The 12,140-nt window shown below is 36.1% G+C and overlaps 2 protein-coding genes across 3 annotated transcripts; both read right to left on the reverse strand.

Annotated features, from left to right (window-relative positions):
• On the reverse strand, nt 141–3,471 carry LOC104792291 (protein phosphatase 2C 29). Its single transcript, XM_010518409.2, has 4 exons — nt 1,540–3,471; nt 1,236–1,349; nt 895–1,150; nt 141–311 (listed from the first exon to the last, which is right to left on the reverse strand). The coding sequence occupies exons 1-4, from the start codon at nt 3,376–3,378 to the stop codon at nt 184–186; spliced, it is 2,337 nt and encodes a 778-aa protein (XP_010516711.1). The 5' UTR covers nt 3,379–3,471; the 3' UTR covers nt 141–183.
• Nucleotides 7,836–9,835, reverse strand: LOC104792292. 2 transcript variants are annotated; one of them, XM_010518411.2, is made up of 7 exons: nt 9,522–9,835; nt 9,312–9,444; nt 9,141–9,217; nt 8,972–9,050; nt 8,776–8,885; nt 8,541–8,605; nt 7,836–8,424 (listed from the first exon to the last, which is right to left on the reverse strand). In XM_010518411.2, the coding sequence occupies exons 1-7, from the start codon at nt 9,591–9,593 to the stop codon at nt 8,379–8,381; spliced, it is 582 nt and encodes a 193-aa protein (XP_010516713.1). In that variant the 5' UTR covers nt 9,594–9,835; the 3' UTR covers nt 7,836–8,378. The 2 variants fall into 2 exon arrangements, with proteins under 2 accessions (XP_010516713.1, XP_010516712.1); XM_010518410.2 differs by having other exon boundaries at nt 7,836–8,182; nt 9,522–9,827.

Genomic DNA, 12,140 nt, shown 5'->3' on the forward strand with positions numbered 1-12,140 from the left:
GGAAACAAAAAACCCCACCCTAAACTGACCCAAAATTTCTAAGAAACATGAGAAGGAAACAAAAAGCAAGAAAACTAGGCACCCTTTTGATCTTCTGCTGCTGCATTAATGTCAAAAGAGGCTAATCTATAAGGATAGTCTTTTTTTTTTTTATCTGTTGCCTTCAAATTGTGGTTGATGGTCTCAAAGGTACTTTCCTGATGACTTCCAGATCCTACTTCCTCCAAGTGCTATCACTAGTACAGTGCAGTCGTCGTGATACTTTCTTCTATCTCCTTGCGGGATATCGAGAAGCTCATGAAAATCCATTCCTGTTTTTGAACATTATCATATACCCCCAAAAATGTTAATCCTCCTCCAAAAACCTTAAAAGATTATACCAAAGAGAGAAAAAAAGTAACGAAGTTTTTTTTACCAGCTTTCTTGGCTGCACGGACTAGAAGTTCCTGTATAACATGTTGAGCAGGATCTCCATCTGGAAACTTCTCCATGGCAAGAGAAACAACTTCCTCATTGCTCAGGTATTGGTACAATCCATCAGATGACAGAACCATAAACTGATCATTCTCTGCTAGCCGGTAGTGACGAAGGGAAGGTGTGCATGATATGTACGGATCCGTACCAATGTACTCATTTCGAAACATTTCCAGTAAAGCATCGTTCAGTTTAGGCTGCAAATTCACTTTCTTTGTGAGAATTACGGAATGATAAAGAAAACTCTTGAATTCTAAACTGAAGAGATTTTGCATAACCTGCTTTAAGAACCCTGCTCCAAACGCTCTGGTCACCTTAAGCCGNGAACATTATCATATACCCCCAAAAATGTTAATCCTCCTCCAAAAACCTTAAAAGATTATACCAAAGAGAGAAAAAAAGTAACGAAGTTTTTTTTACCAGCTTTCTTGGCTGCACGGACTAGAAGTTCCTGTATAACATGTTGAGCAGGATCTCCATCTGGAAACTTCTCCATGGCAAGAGAAACAACTTCCTCATTGCTCAGGTATTGGTACAATCCATCAGATGACAGAACCATAAACTGATCATTCTCTGCTAGCCGGTAGTGACGAAGGGAAGGTGTGCATGATATGTACGGATCCGTACCAATGTACTCATTTCGAAACATTTCCAGTAAAGCATCGTTCAGTTTAGGCTGCAAATTCACTTTCTTTGTGAGAATTACGGAATGATAATAAAAAAAACTCTTGAATTCTAAAATGAAGAGATTTTTGCCAAACCTGCTTTAAGAACCCTGCTCCAAACGCTCTGGTCACCTTAAGCCGTCCTTTTACTCTGTCATTCACTATGCAATGGTTGTCATCGGGGTGCTCGTTTTTTATTCTTGTTACTTCCTGAGTTCATCAATCGAAATTATCATGTAACAAGAACATTAAGCAACATTAGCAAATGGAACCTCAAAGTATCCTACAAATGCAGATAATATGACTTATACAGAAACAACAATATGGTCAAGAGGACATCAATTAGACTGTATATTTCTAGATAGGAAACGATTAAGATATTTCGAAAGGTCAGACTTACATCCTCGATGCTCGTGCTGTGATCTGTTGTTAGCTGCAGGGCAACCAGCTTTGTTTGCTGCGAAGCAGCTTCGTTGTTCACTGTACTATCGCTACCATTCACAACGGAAGGCTCACTCTTTTCATCTTCTTTCTCTAAATCATTGCGTCTCTCTTCTACTCTTCCCGTTTCTTCTACCTGATATTGTGCAACAAGAGCCCTACTATCCCCTATGTTCATTATATACACATCATCATCTCTCATCAGCGCAACCAGTAAGCACGAACCCATCAATGCAAGCTCAGGATTGGTTTCGAGAACCTTATCAGTCATTTCCAGGAATGCTTGCTCCGTGGCTTCAAGACCATTTGACATTGCCTTTAGAACCAACTCATGATCCACGGTACCCGCCTTTCGTCTCTTCCTTCTCTTATCAACGCGTTCTTCCAAACCAACGTTATCTACCTCCACACCAGACTTCCATGGGAACAACTTCCTCCCAGAGATTCCCTGTTTAGACAATCCCTGCTTCAGTTTTGACAAAAGCAGCCATCTCTTACTTCCCACAGACACACCATTTCCTCCACTGACAGCATCGTCCACCGAGAACGCAAACCTATCAGAACCTGAAAGATCTAACGCATCTTCTGCTTGAGCCTCCGCAAGAAGCTCCCATAGCCGTTTCCTCTCCTTGACTTCTACAACCTCTGATGAAGACGTTGCTGGACAGCTCGAACTTGCTATTTCCTCTACTTTACCTCGTTGCTCTAATTCTAGAGTGCCACCACTAGCTAACCTACTCTCATCTGAGGAATCTGGTATTGTTGTTGGATTAGTATCATCTTCTTCCTCCAATTCCCAGAACAAACCTTGTAACTCACCGTGAACAGCTCGGTAGAGATTAGCCATCAAAAACTCAGGAGCGTCAGGTCCGTTGAAACCGTCGTAGATCCCAGCGAAGAGCCATCCTTGCTTCTCAAAAACAGCTAACTGCACTCTGTCCTCTCCTGCTTTACCCAATGCCCACTGCAAATCATTCTCTCCGGCAGACGCCACCATAGCTCCGACGTCGGGTCTCACAACGTTCTCTTTCTTAGCGCCGACGACGAAATTGGACACCGGAAGAACCCACGGCCGTTGCTTCCTCTCCCCGCCGAAAATAGGATGCCACGAGAGGCTCTTCTTCTTCTTCTTCCGTCTCTTATTCGGGTATGCACCACCGAGCGGAGCCGAGAAATGCACGCCGGCGGAATTAGATCTCGAAATCTCACCGGCGGCGGGGGGTTCCAGCGGACCTGAAGTGGCTCCTCTCTCGATCGGACCCGACATGAAGAGACCCGACCGATCCGGACCGGGCTGAAGCGGAAGAGCGCTAAACGACGACGTTCCTTCGAAGCCATTGGCATTCACAACACCACTGCACCTAACGCCGCCGCCGAAACTGCTCTCAGTGGCATCGTCGTAAATATCTTCAAGCTGGAGGACAGTTTTGGAATTGGAGGTGTTGGCACTAACGGAAGCGCCAGAAATCGCTCTAAAACCGGTGTGAAGGTGCTCGGAGGAGGATCCGGAACCACGGATCCGACCGGGTTCATGGGAAGGAGATAACCGGAAAGAACCGGAAGGAGAAACGAATCGATCGGAAGGAAAAGGAGAAACGAAACGATTAGAAGAAGAAGGGACGTAACAGTAAGAATGGCCTAAAGTCTCATCCAAGGAAGAAGGCTCACAGAGAGAGTCAATCGGATCGGAATGAGTAGTAGGATGATTCGCCGCGGATGAGTGAGGACGACGACGGTTACGGTGACCTCCTTGGTTGTTAAAGCAATGCAAGAAGACGGATGAGAATCCACTTCCCATCACATTTGAATTTCCAAACACTTTTTTTTTTTTTTTTTTTTTTTTTTTNTGAATTTGAAGGAATAGAGAGAAATACTTAAAATTGAAAAAGAGTGTGAAGAAGGAAGGAAGGAAGAAGAATGAAGTAGTAGAGACCTTTTTTGTCGTTTTCTTTTGGGATTTAAATATGTTTTCTTTTTTTAAGCTGAGACGACGACGACTTTAGTGGTTTTTTTGAATTAGCAGCACAAGACACATTTCGACTCTTTTCTTTCTTTTTTTTTTTTCACTTTTTTTTCCGCTTTTTCTTGGGCTTTATTTACGTAAATACCACCAACATTCTCTCTTAATTACCAATTCACCCTTGTGTTTTATTCTTCTCTTAAACCCCTTTTTGTAAACTTAAACCAATTCATTTATGAAAGTGTTACCGGATAAATAAATAATAGAAAAAACAAATCAAGTTGTTCATTCATCAAATATAATTAGTAAGAAATACAAAACGCATTCTTACCAATAACCACAGTTACTTCTCTAGACTTATTTTGTTACATTGCGAGGAAACATACATAATTAGAGATTAGAAACTATATTTTGACTTTTTGTAATCAAACCTTGCTATAATTAGAATAACTCGATGTGATGTGTTCACGTTATTAACTTTTTTACTCCACGAGGCGTCGTGTTAATAAAGTGTTCTGAACTAATAATTACTTGGATCTATATAATACAGTTTCTTTAATGATTAATTGAACTAAAAATTAATCTCAAGTAAAGAATCTCCTTTCGAAAACATATATATTCATCACTTTTTTTTTTGGTTTGGGTCATAGAGAGAAAGAAAAAGAAAAGGGGGAAGGAAGTAAGGGTCAAAATGGGAAAATCGAGGCTCGGGTTTAAAGGATTCTTGTATTAAGAAAAGCTTTTTTTCTCATTTGCTTTGTTCGCGCTCATTGGGCTCTGCGACACTCTTCAATTTACATCTATGCCCTTCAGATTTTTTTTTTTGTTTTCTTTCATCCACCAGAACACTATTAAGATTCTTACAAACTGCAAAATACACCCGGAATTCTTCTAAAACACAGAGAGATTTCGTCTAATAATATTATTAAACATATCATATTCACAACATGAAAATTTCAAATAATATAGTATTAACTTATCAAGATTTTAATTTTAGATGTAAAATTCTTCAGTATGATTTAGTATACTCACCTTTTTCTTTTATAATAATAACTCATACTATAATATATTTTGTCAAAATTTTGTAACATATTTTCTCTAACATATTCCATATTTTCAGTCAATTAAATTTATTTCCACTAAATTAATCTACTTAAAAAATACGCTTAGCTCCACCAAAATATCATTAGCTTAATCAAATTAATGTTACTAATTTTGAACGTTAAAATTCAAACGTAACGCCTACGAAAACACATTTTTCGTGTCAGTCTGCATAAGTTATATATTGTTGTTTGGCATCCAATTTTTGTTTTGTTTTTATGTTGTTAAATATTATCGTTGTATATCTTATTATCATTATTAACAACAGATCACGTTGAAGACGTGACATATTAATAAAATTACGTTTTTTTGAGAAAAAGAAGGAAAAAAGTGAAAGAAGACAAGTCCGCAAACGTTACTTATTGTTTCAGTCCGCATATGTTACTTATTATTGTTTTCATACAAAATTTGGTTGTATCTCGCTATTATTATTTACATATCACGTTGAAGACATGACTTGTTAATAAGATTTACGTTACCAAAAAGAAAAAACAAAATGAAAAAAAAATAGTCTAATTATTAAATGTAATTCAATTTTTGTGTCAGTCCAAAATTCCAAATACGTTATATATTGTTGTTTTAGTCTAAATTTTGGTTTTACGTGAATAATTTTTTTGCTATTAATAAAAATTACGCTTAAAAATATGATACGTTAATAAAAAACTATGTTTCTTTAATTCTTTTAAAAAAAAATTAATCAAAGAAAGAAAGATTAAGAGAGTATCCCAATTCACAACCCAACGACACTTTACAGCTAATAAAATTGTAGAAGTTGTATTTTACTATTCTTGGCAAACCCCTTTGACAGTTATCTTCGCTGATATAACTTAAAAATGAAATTTTTATTTTGGCATTAAGGATAGCATATACTAATCTGGTTTTTGTTATCGACGATAACGTAAAATCTTGGTATGTGGACATATAGAATCCTAAGCTTTGTCATTTATCTAAGATTAGCACGCAAAATACCACAACTAAAAATCATTAAGTATTTTCATCCCACTTTGTTTTTTTCTGAATAGCATATCTCAATGTAAAAATTAAATTTACACTGTTGAACTGGAACAAAGAAACATATCAATCTTACCGTCGTTAGTCTCTCTTAAGTTGAATATAGCACAGCAATTTAGCCATTTATAAATTCCCTTCCAAACTATAACAATTTTTTTTATTATTCACATACCTTTTTCAATTTGAGAGATTTTTAAACATAGTTAGGCCGCCGATATCACATATTGTTGTAACCATTTAAGAAACACAATGGAAAAGAGTAAAAAATATTCTCTACTGGACTTATCAAATCTTTAAAATCACTACAAATATCACGTCTAACATACTTCATCTCAAAACTTTTGCTTGGGTTTAACAAATAGATACAAGCCAATAGAGCATTTTGGACCGAAACTATGTTGTTTCTCTTCTATGATGACAAAGAGATCCAACCAGTTTCACAATCCTATGGTTCTCTTACGTCCACGCAATATTGCTACTAATTATACTTGCAAGTTTCAACACCTTCCGAAAGGTAACCAACATCGTTCAGCTTAAAAATAATCTTAGTGCTGTTTTTGGTCGGAGTTACAGAAAGAGTCAGAAGAAAAATCTCTCCATATCTACATTCAAATTGAAAATTGTGATTTCCACTATATCAAACATTTCATTTTACATACGTGATTTGAGACAAACTGTTTTGAGTTAGGAGTGATCTAGTTTTGATGATCGAGTCAATAACAGATCGACTAGTTTTTTTTTTTTTTTTTTTTTCCAATCTTATTAGAAGAGTGATCTCATTTTTCATCGTGTTTAGTTATAAACCATATTGTTTAGATCAATCTGTTAACACTTATCATTTTGATTGGATTTACAATCGAAGCAGCACGGAAAAATAGAAATAATGTCAATGATTAACGCTTTTGATATTATTATATGATTAGTAAATTGTTAAAGTGGTGTTAAACTTTAAATCCTAAATCGTAACTTTTAAAGCGGTATAGTAATATTTATCAATCAAAGCATATGATTATGGAAAGAAAACAAGTTCAAACTATTGATTCCCTAACTCTTAACGCAATCTCTGCTTTTTAAACTTAGATGAAGTCGTAATAATGGTGACTTAATTAAGGATTAGGGAACGTAGGATGGGTCCACGGAGGGGATGATGAAGATCAAATTAAAAAAATAGTCAACGATGTTTTGACAAGTGGGACCTACCTCGTAGGTCCCCTTTCCCGCTAAGACTTCTTGTCTTGTCCCCTCCCCTTTTGCCTTAATCTTATTACTACTATAGTATTTTATTTATTTTTGTCTATTACTTTAATACTTTTGTTTTTTTTTGTTCATCAAGTAAGAGATTTCAGGCTTTTGTTTCGATTTAGGTTACATATATTCAAACTTATCCATACTTGAGTGTCTAATTTAAAAAGTGTTTGCTCATTTGTTTGCTGATGTTGTCCTACACTCTTTTAGATAGACATGTACATAATTCCATGTAAATTTGTTGAAATTTTTGTTTATCTTCTGATGAGATACTAAAAATTTATCATCAGATATATTCATACTTTCCCTTCTGTTTTTTCTAAATTATACCCAAAAAAACTCACATTTTAATAAACATATACATATATAGACACAATCTTGTAGATAACCGAGAAGTTTGACATTTCCTTAAAACGTTTACGTGCCGTCAAGAATTGGCAAAGCCACTCTCCAACTACCACTCACAAATCACAATCCATAAGTCATAAGTCATAACCAAGAAACCCCTTTCTGAAAGACATAATAATTAAGGAAAATGCAGTTTTAAATACTACAATTTCCCACGAAAGGAATATGTATTTTTTTTCTTCACCAAATCTTTAAAAAGCAAAAGTGATTTGAAAATTTAAATCAGAAGCCGCGTTTAGAAGGTGTCTACTAATGTTAGTTAAAGGGAATACATTCATTTTTCAAATTTTTTATTTTAATATTAATCTTCATTCCATACTTCATAGTTCATAAACTTTTGAATTAGTTTTATTTTTTTTCTTGAATTTATTGTCAAAGGTAATAAAGCGTCAGCCACCCACTTAACCACTAGGAAAGCAGATTTGGTTACTGAATTTTTTTCACACCTAAGGCTCAATCAAGTTTTGGTGGGACCTAAGTTTACCTAGAACTCATTTTCACACACATGATAATAAATAGTAGGACAAAACTTATAATTTCACACTTTTAATTTTATTTTATACATTAATGGAATCTCAATATTCGAGTACAACACGGACCATTGATCATGGAACCAAAAAGATTAGATCATGTACATCAATAGGAATTTTGGTCTCAAGTACTGTCATGCTCTGTGTTGTGTCTCAATCGGACAGGACAAAAAACTGATCTTTTGGTTTGCGCATTGGATATAAGTTTTTTTTTTTGTCTGTTAGTGTGAATCTTACCAAGCAATGGTTTTGATCATATCTGGCCTGCTCGTATGTCCCGATCTATACGATCTGCATTGTACGTACCCGGAAGCTCTCTAAAGTCCTCGTTGAATATGGAATATGCACTGCAAAAGAAAGCATGAAAAAAGACCGAACTTATTCAGTTCTAACAATCAAAAGTGAAGATTTTTCACAGCTCGAAACTCATGAGGATTCCACTTGCCAGCTAATAAGAATACTAGCAGAATCTTATGCTTCCAGACTTTTTTTCCCACATTCTCCACGTGACCAAGGATGTTAACGTTTAGTGTATATATTTCCTCAAATAAGCAAGAGTTTCCTCTTCTTTATGTTATGAATTTGACATCTAATATTGCAACAAACATCAACCAGAGTCATTAAAAACCACAGTCCTAATCGAATGAGTTGCTATGTCAGTCAGATCAACGGAGGGTAGAGTTTCGTATAAAGAAATGTACATACCTAACATCACCAGGCTGTCGTTTACCAAGATTGAGCAAGATGATTGAAAAGCCAGTCCCTAGTAACTGAAACCGTAATAAAGACAAAACCAATCAAAGGAAGTAAAGCAGAAACGACTTGTTAGGGAGATCAAGTTAAATGATAACAAGATGTCTCATGAACACATATCCAATGGCATTGTGAAAAACCTAAGACATTTTCAGGAATCCAGACATTGAAGATAGAGATGACTTACAAATATAGGGCCAAGTTTCCACCGATGGGCAATAGGCGCCAAGATAAACCATAAGGTGATAATAACCCACATCTTCAGACTTAAAGAGAAAAGTCCCATAAGAATGATATCTACAATCATCACACAACACAGATCAATGAGTTTAGTACGTTCTTGGAAATTGAAGACGATGCGTGTGAAAGATTAATGAAGTCACCTGGAAGCTTTAACTTGTTACGCAGAAAGTAATAAAGCTTCCTCTTCCACCGGTTTGCTGATGGTGGGAGCTTAAACTTCTGCAATGCCAAAATAACCAAAAGAAAGTTAAGAACGTCAGAAACAAGAAACCAGAGTTAAAACATCAGATCAAACATAAAAAAGCTCACCAAATCATCATCATCATCATCCTCAAAGGTCTCAGCTCCAGCTGGTTGCTTTGGTATTACAGCAACGATCAAGGAATCTACACAACAAGAAACAAAAACTTATGCATAATCTAAGATCTATTCAAGAAACACAGATAATGCTTATAACATTCTCAGCAGAATCTGTGTTACCTTTGTCCTTGAGTTTAACGTATAAATCATCTCCATCTTCTTCGTCTTGCAGTGCCTTTCCACGAAGAATCATCCTCAAATTTTCCACTGGAAATTTACCCTTTTCCGCAATTGCATTTCTCAAATCACCAACCTAAAATCAGCTCCAGGATCAATCCTCTTCGTACACACAAAACACCTAGAGAGATAAAGAAGAAGAAAAGTCCATACTTTGAGACGCCACTCGGATTTGAGACGGCCGAGCTGGGCCGATTGTTTTGTACGTGATCTCGACTGTGCCATTGTTGGTTGAATCAGAGCTCATCATCTCTTCAATTGAATTCACTATTCCACCACCACGTATTGTGTGCAATTTTTACTATAATACCTTCTAACTTCACAGACAATCAACGAGAGATTGAGGATTAGGGTTTCGAATTGGGGATTGGAAAACAGACTTTGTTTTCTCACTTGCTCTGCTCCTTCTCTGATGACGGACGGAGAGGGCGACTTGAGTTTTCAATTTTGCATATCTGCCCGAACATATTTATTATTTCTATTTTAACCCCAAAAGTTTCAGAAAACTTAAGAGCTCCAAAACTTAGATGATATTTTTGATGAAAAGCATTTTTCGTATCTTTGATACATTATTTTTTGAGAAATTCCCTACATTAGCACTAAACTAAGTTTTGTAGACAAACATAGCACAAGTTACCTAAAGTTCCAAAAATAGCATTAATAAATATATTATTGATTTATTTTCTAATTTTTTACAGAGACATTAATATATCTAAAGTTTCTTTGCCATTGAGTCATTGACGATGAAGCTTTTGACGAAACTTGTCGTGAAGCTTCCAACGAAACTTGCGGTGAAGCTTCCGATCTCAGATCTTCTTCTTCTTCTTCTTTCTCATTTTCTTCTTCTTCGGTGAAGTTCATTGTCGTCATCAACTGTAACGTTAGAAGCTTTCATCGCCACATCAAAATTAAGAGCCAGTCTCAACCGCCGACATCAATCTTGAGATAGAGAACTGAAATGGTTGATTTAGCTACCTGGAAAAGTTGCGAGATTGGTAAATCAAGCTCTGATTTGTAAGCGTAGAGCTGAGATTTGGATTTCTCCAAGGAGAGATCGAACCTTAGATTTTGGAATTTAGTAACCAACCAATCGAAGCTATTGCAAGAGTAGTAAGACCAGATGACATTAGATTCATGCTTTGAATCTGACGAAATCCGAGGCATTCGTGAGAAACAACGACAGCGAGGACGTGGGTGGCACCACAGAGGATGAGCTTCTCGATGAGATCAGTGTTAGAAGGAAAAAGAGAGAAATGAGTGTTGTTCATGTACTTGTGGAGAAGGTGAGGGTAGTTATGGCAAGAAGAAGCTATAGGTGAGAGCTTTGAGTAGATGAGAAGCTCATTAGGTGAAGATGAGGATGAGGAGGCAACACGTGAGGAATGGTGCTGACTTTTTCTCTTATGATACTCTAATCGAACAAGATTTAAGCTCTAGAAAGTATGATGATTGTGATTCAACACCATCTTCCTAAACATTATGAAATCCTTCCTAGATTTGCAGAAATATGTATTTAAACCTTTTTATTTATCGTTTGTCCGAATGTATCACAGATTACTCCATTAGTAGTTAATGTATCACAAGATTAATCCATTAGTAAGGGATAATGTATCAACTCACAAATCTCTTTTTTATATACTTTTTGTTAATGAATGTCTTCCTAAAATTCAAAAACTCTTTCCCAAATATCTGAGAATCCTTCCTGAATTTGAATTAATGTTTTTACAATCTTTTGTAAGCGGACATGGTCTGTTTATGATGGTGGTTAGATATTGTTGATGATTGTTTATTGTGTTTGAGCTAATGCTTAGTGTTGTTCATGTACTTATAAAGGATAAATAGCTCACTTTTTTTTTTTTAATGAAAGTCATCCTAAATTGTAAAAGATTCTTCCTAAACATAATTCAGTCCTTCCTAAACATCATTCAATCCTTCCTAAATATTTGGCAGTCCTTCCTAAGCACCTATGTTCATAAAAAGCCGATGAATATTTGTGAACACAACCACTGCGAAGCTAGTGGTGTATTGTTTTGTATGTGCTAATGGATTTGAATGATATTCGTACTATTAATGAGCTGTCTAAGCTATTGGTGTATCATATTTTAAACTCACAGCTAGAGGGATGGGCTTCTGAAAAGCAGTTTTGGATGTGAGCAAGACTTCATAAGTAGCGTTGAAGCTACAAATTACAAAAGATTTAAGAGTTAAATATATATGTAAACCTGAAGCTTGACACAATGAATAATTAAGATTTAATTATGTACTTTATTACAAGTTTAAGAAGCATCTCGGAAGTTACTAACGTTGTCTTCCCATGTAATGAACAGTTGGTCATCTATCCAAGCTTCTTCTTTCCCCTTTACAATCTCAGATTTGCAAAACCAATCCTGAATCAAACCCATTGCAGATTTAAGTATAAAAGCTCTTTAATATTGATCAATTACCCAATCATTTTGATATCTAAAACCTGCAACAACAGCTTCAAATTGGCATCGCCAATGTTCATCACCAAGATTGCATTCATAGTCAAACTCACAAGAATAGTGAAATGTTGATTTCCAAATCCCAGCACAAAACCCTATCATGTGCATCGTCGTCACTGTAATCGCTCATCCTAAGTTCCTTCCCCATTTTTCCACACTCTCTTCTTTCTCTACAGTTTTCAAATCAATCCATTCCTCTTGAAGCTCTAGCCTTCCCCATTGTCATCGCAATCCGATCTCTCATTCTGGTGTAGCTGCTTCATCTCCAATTAGATCACTTGGTCGGTGA

The sequence above is a fragment of the Camelina sativa genome, chromosome 6 (assembly GCF_000633955.1).
Source record: "Camelina sativa cultivar DH55 chromosome 6, Cs, whole genome shotgun sequence".
Classification (NCBI taxonomy): Eukaryota; Viridiplantae; Streptophyta; class Magnoliopsida; order Brassicales; family Brassicaceae; genus Camelina; species Camelina sativa.

Excerpts from the sequence above, each read along its gene's own strand:
- LOC104792291 (XM_010518409.2), bottom strand. The coding sequence starts at position 3,378 with ATGGGAAGTGGATTCTCATCCGTCTTCTTGCATTGCTTTAACAACCAA. Across the intron at positions 1,350-1,539 it reads ACAGCACGAGCATCGAGGAT|GAAGTAACAAGAATAAAAAA; the intron begins GTAAGTCTGACC and ends TGATGAACTCAG. Across the intron at positions 312-894 it reads CCGTGCAGCCAAGAAAGCTG|GAATGGATTTTCATGAGCTT; the intron begins GTAAAAAAAACT and ends GTTCAAAAACAG.
- LOC104792292 (XM_010518410.2), bottom strand. The coding sequence starts at position 9,593 with ATGGCACAGTCGAGATCACGTACAAAACAATCGGCCCAGCTCGGCCGT. Across the intron at positions 9,051-9,140 it reads ATGATGATGATGATGATTTG|AAGTTTAAGCTCCCACCATC; the intron begins GTGAGCTTTTTT and ends TTGGCATTGCAG. Across the intron at positions 8,606-8,775 it reads GGAAACTTGGCCCTATATTT|TTACTAGGGACTGGCTTTTC; the intron begins GTAAGTCATCTC and ends TTACGGTTTCAG.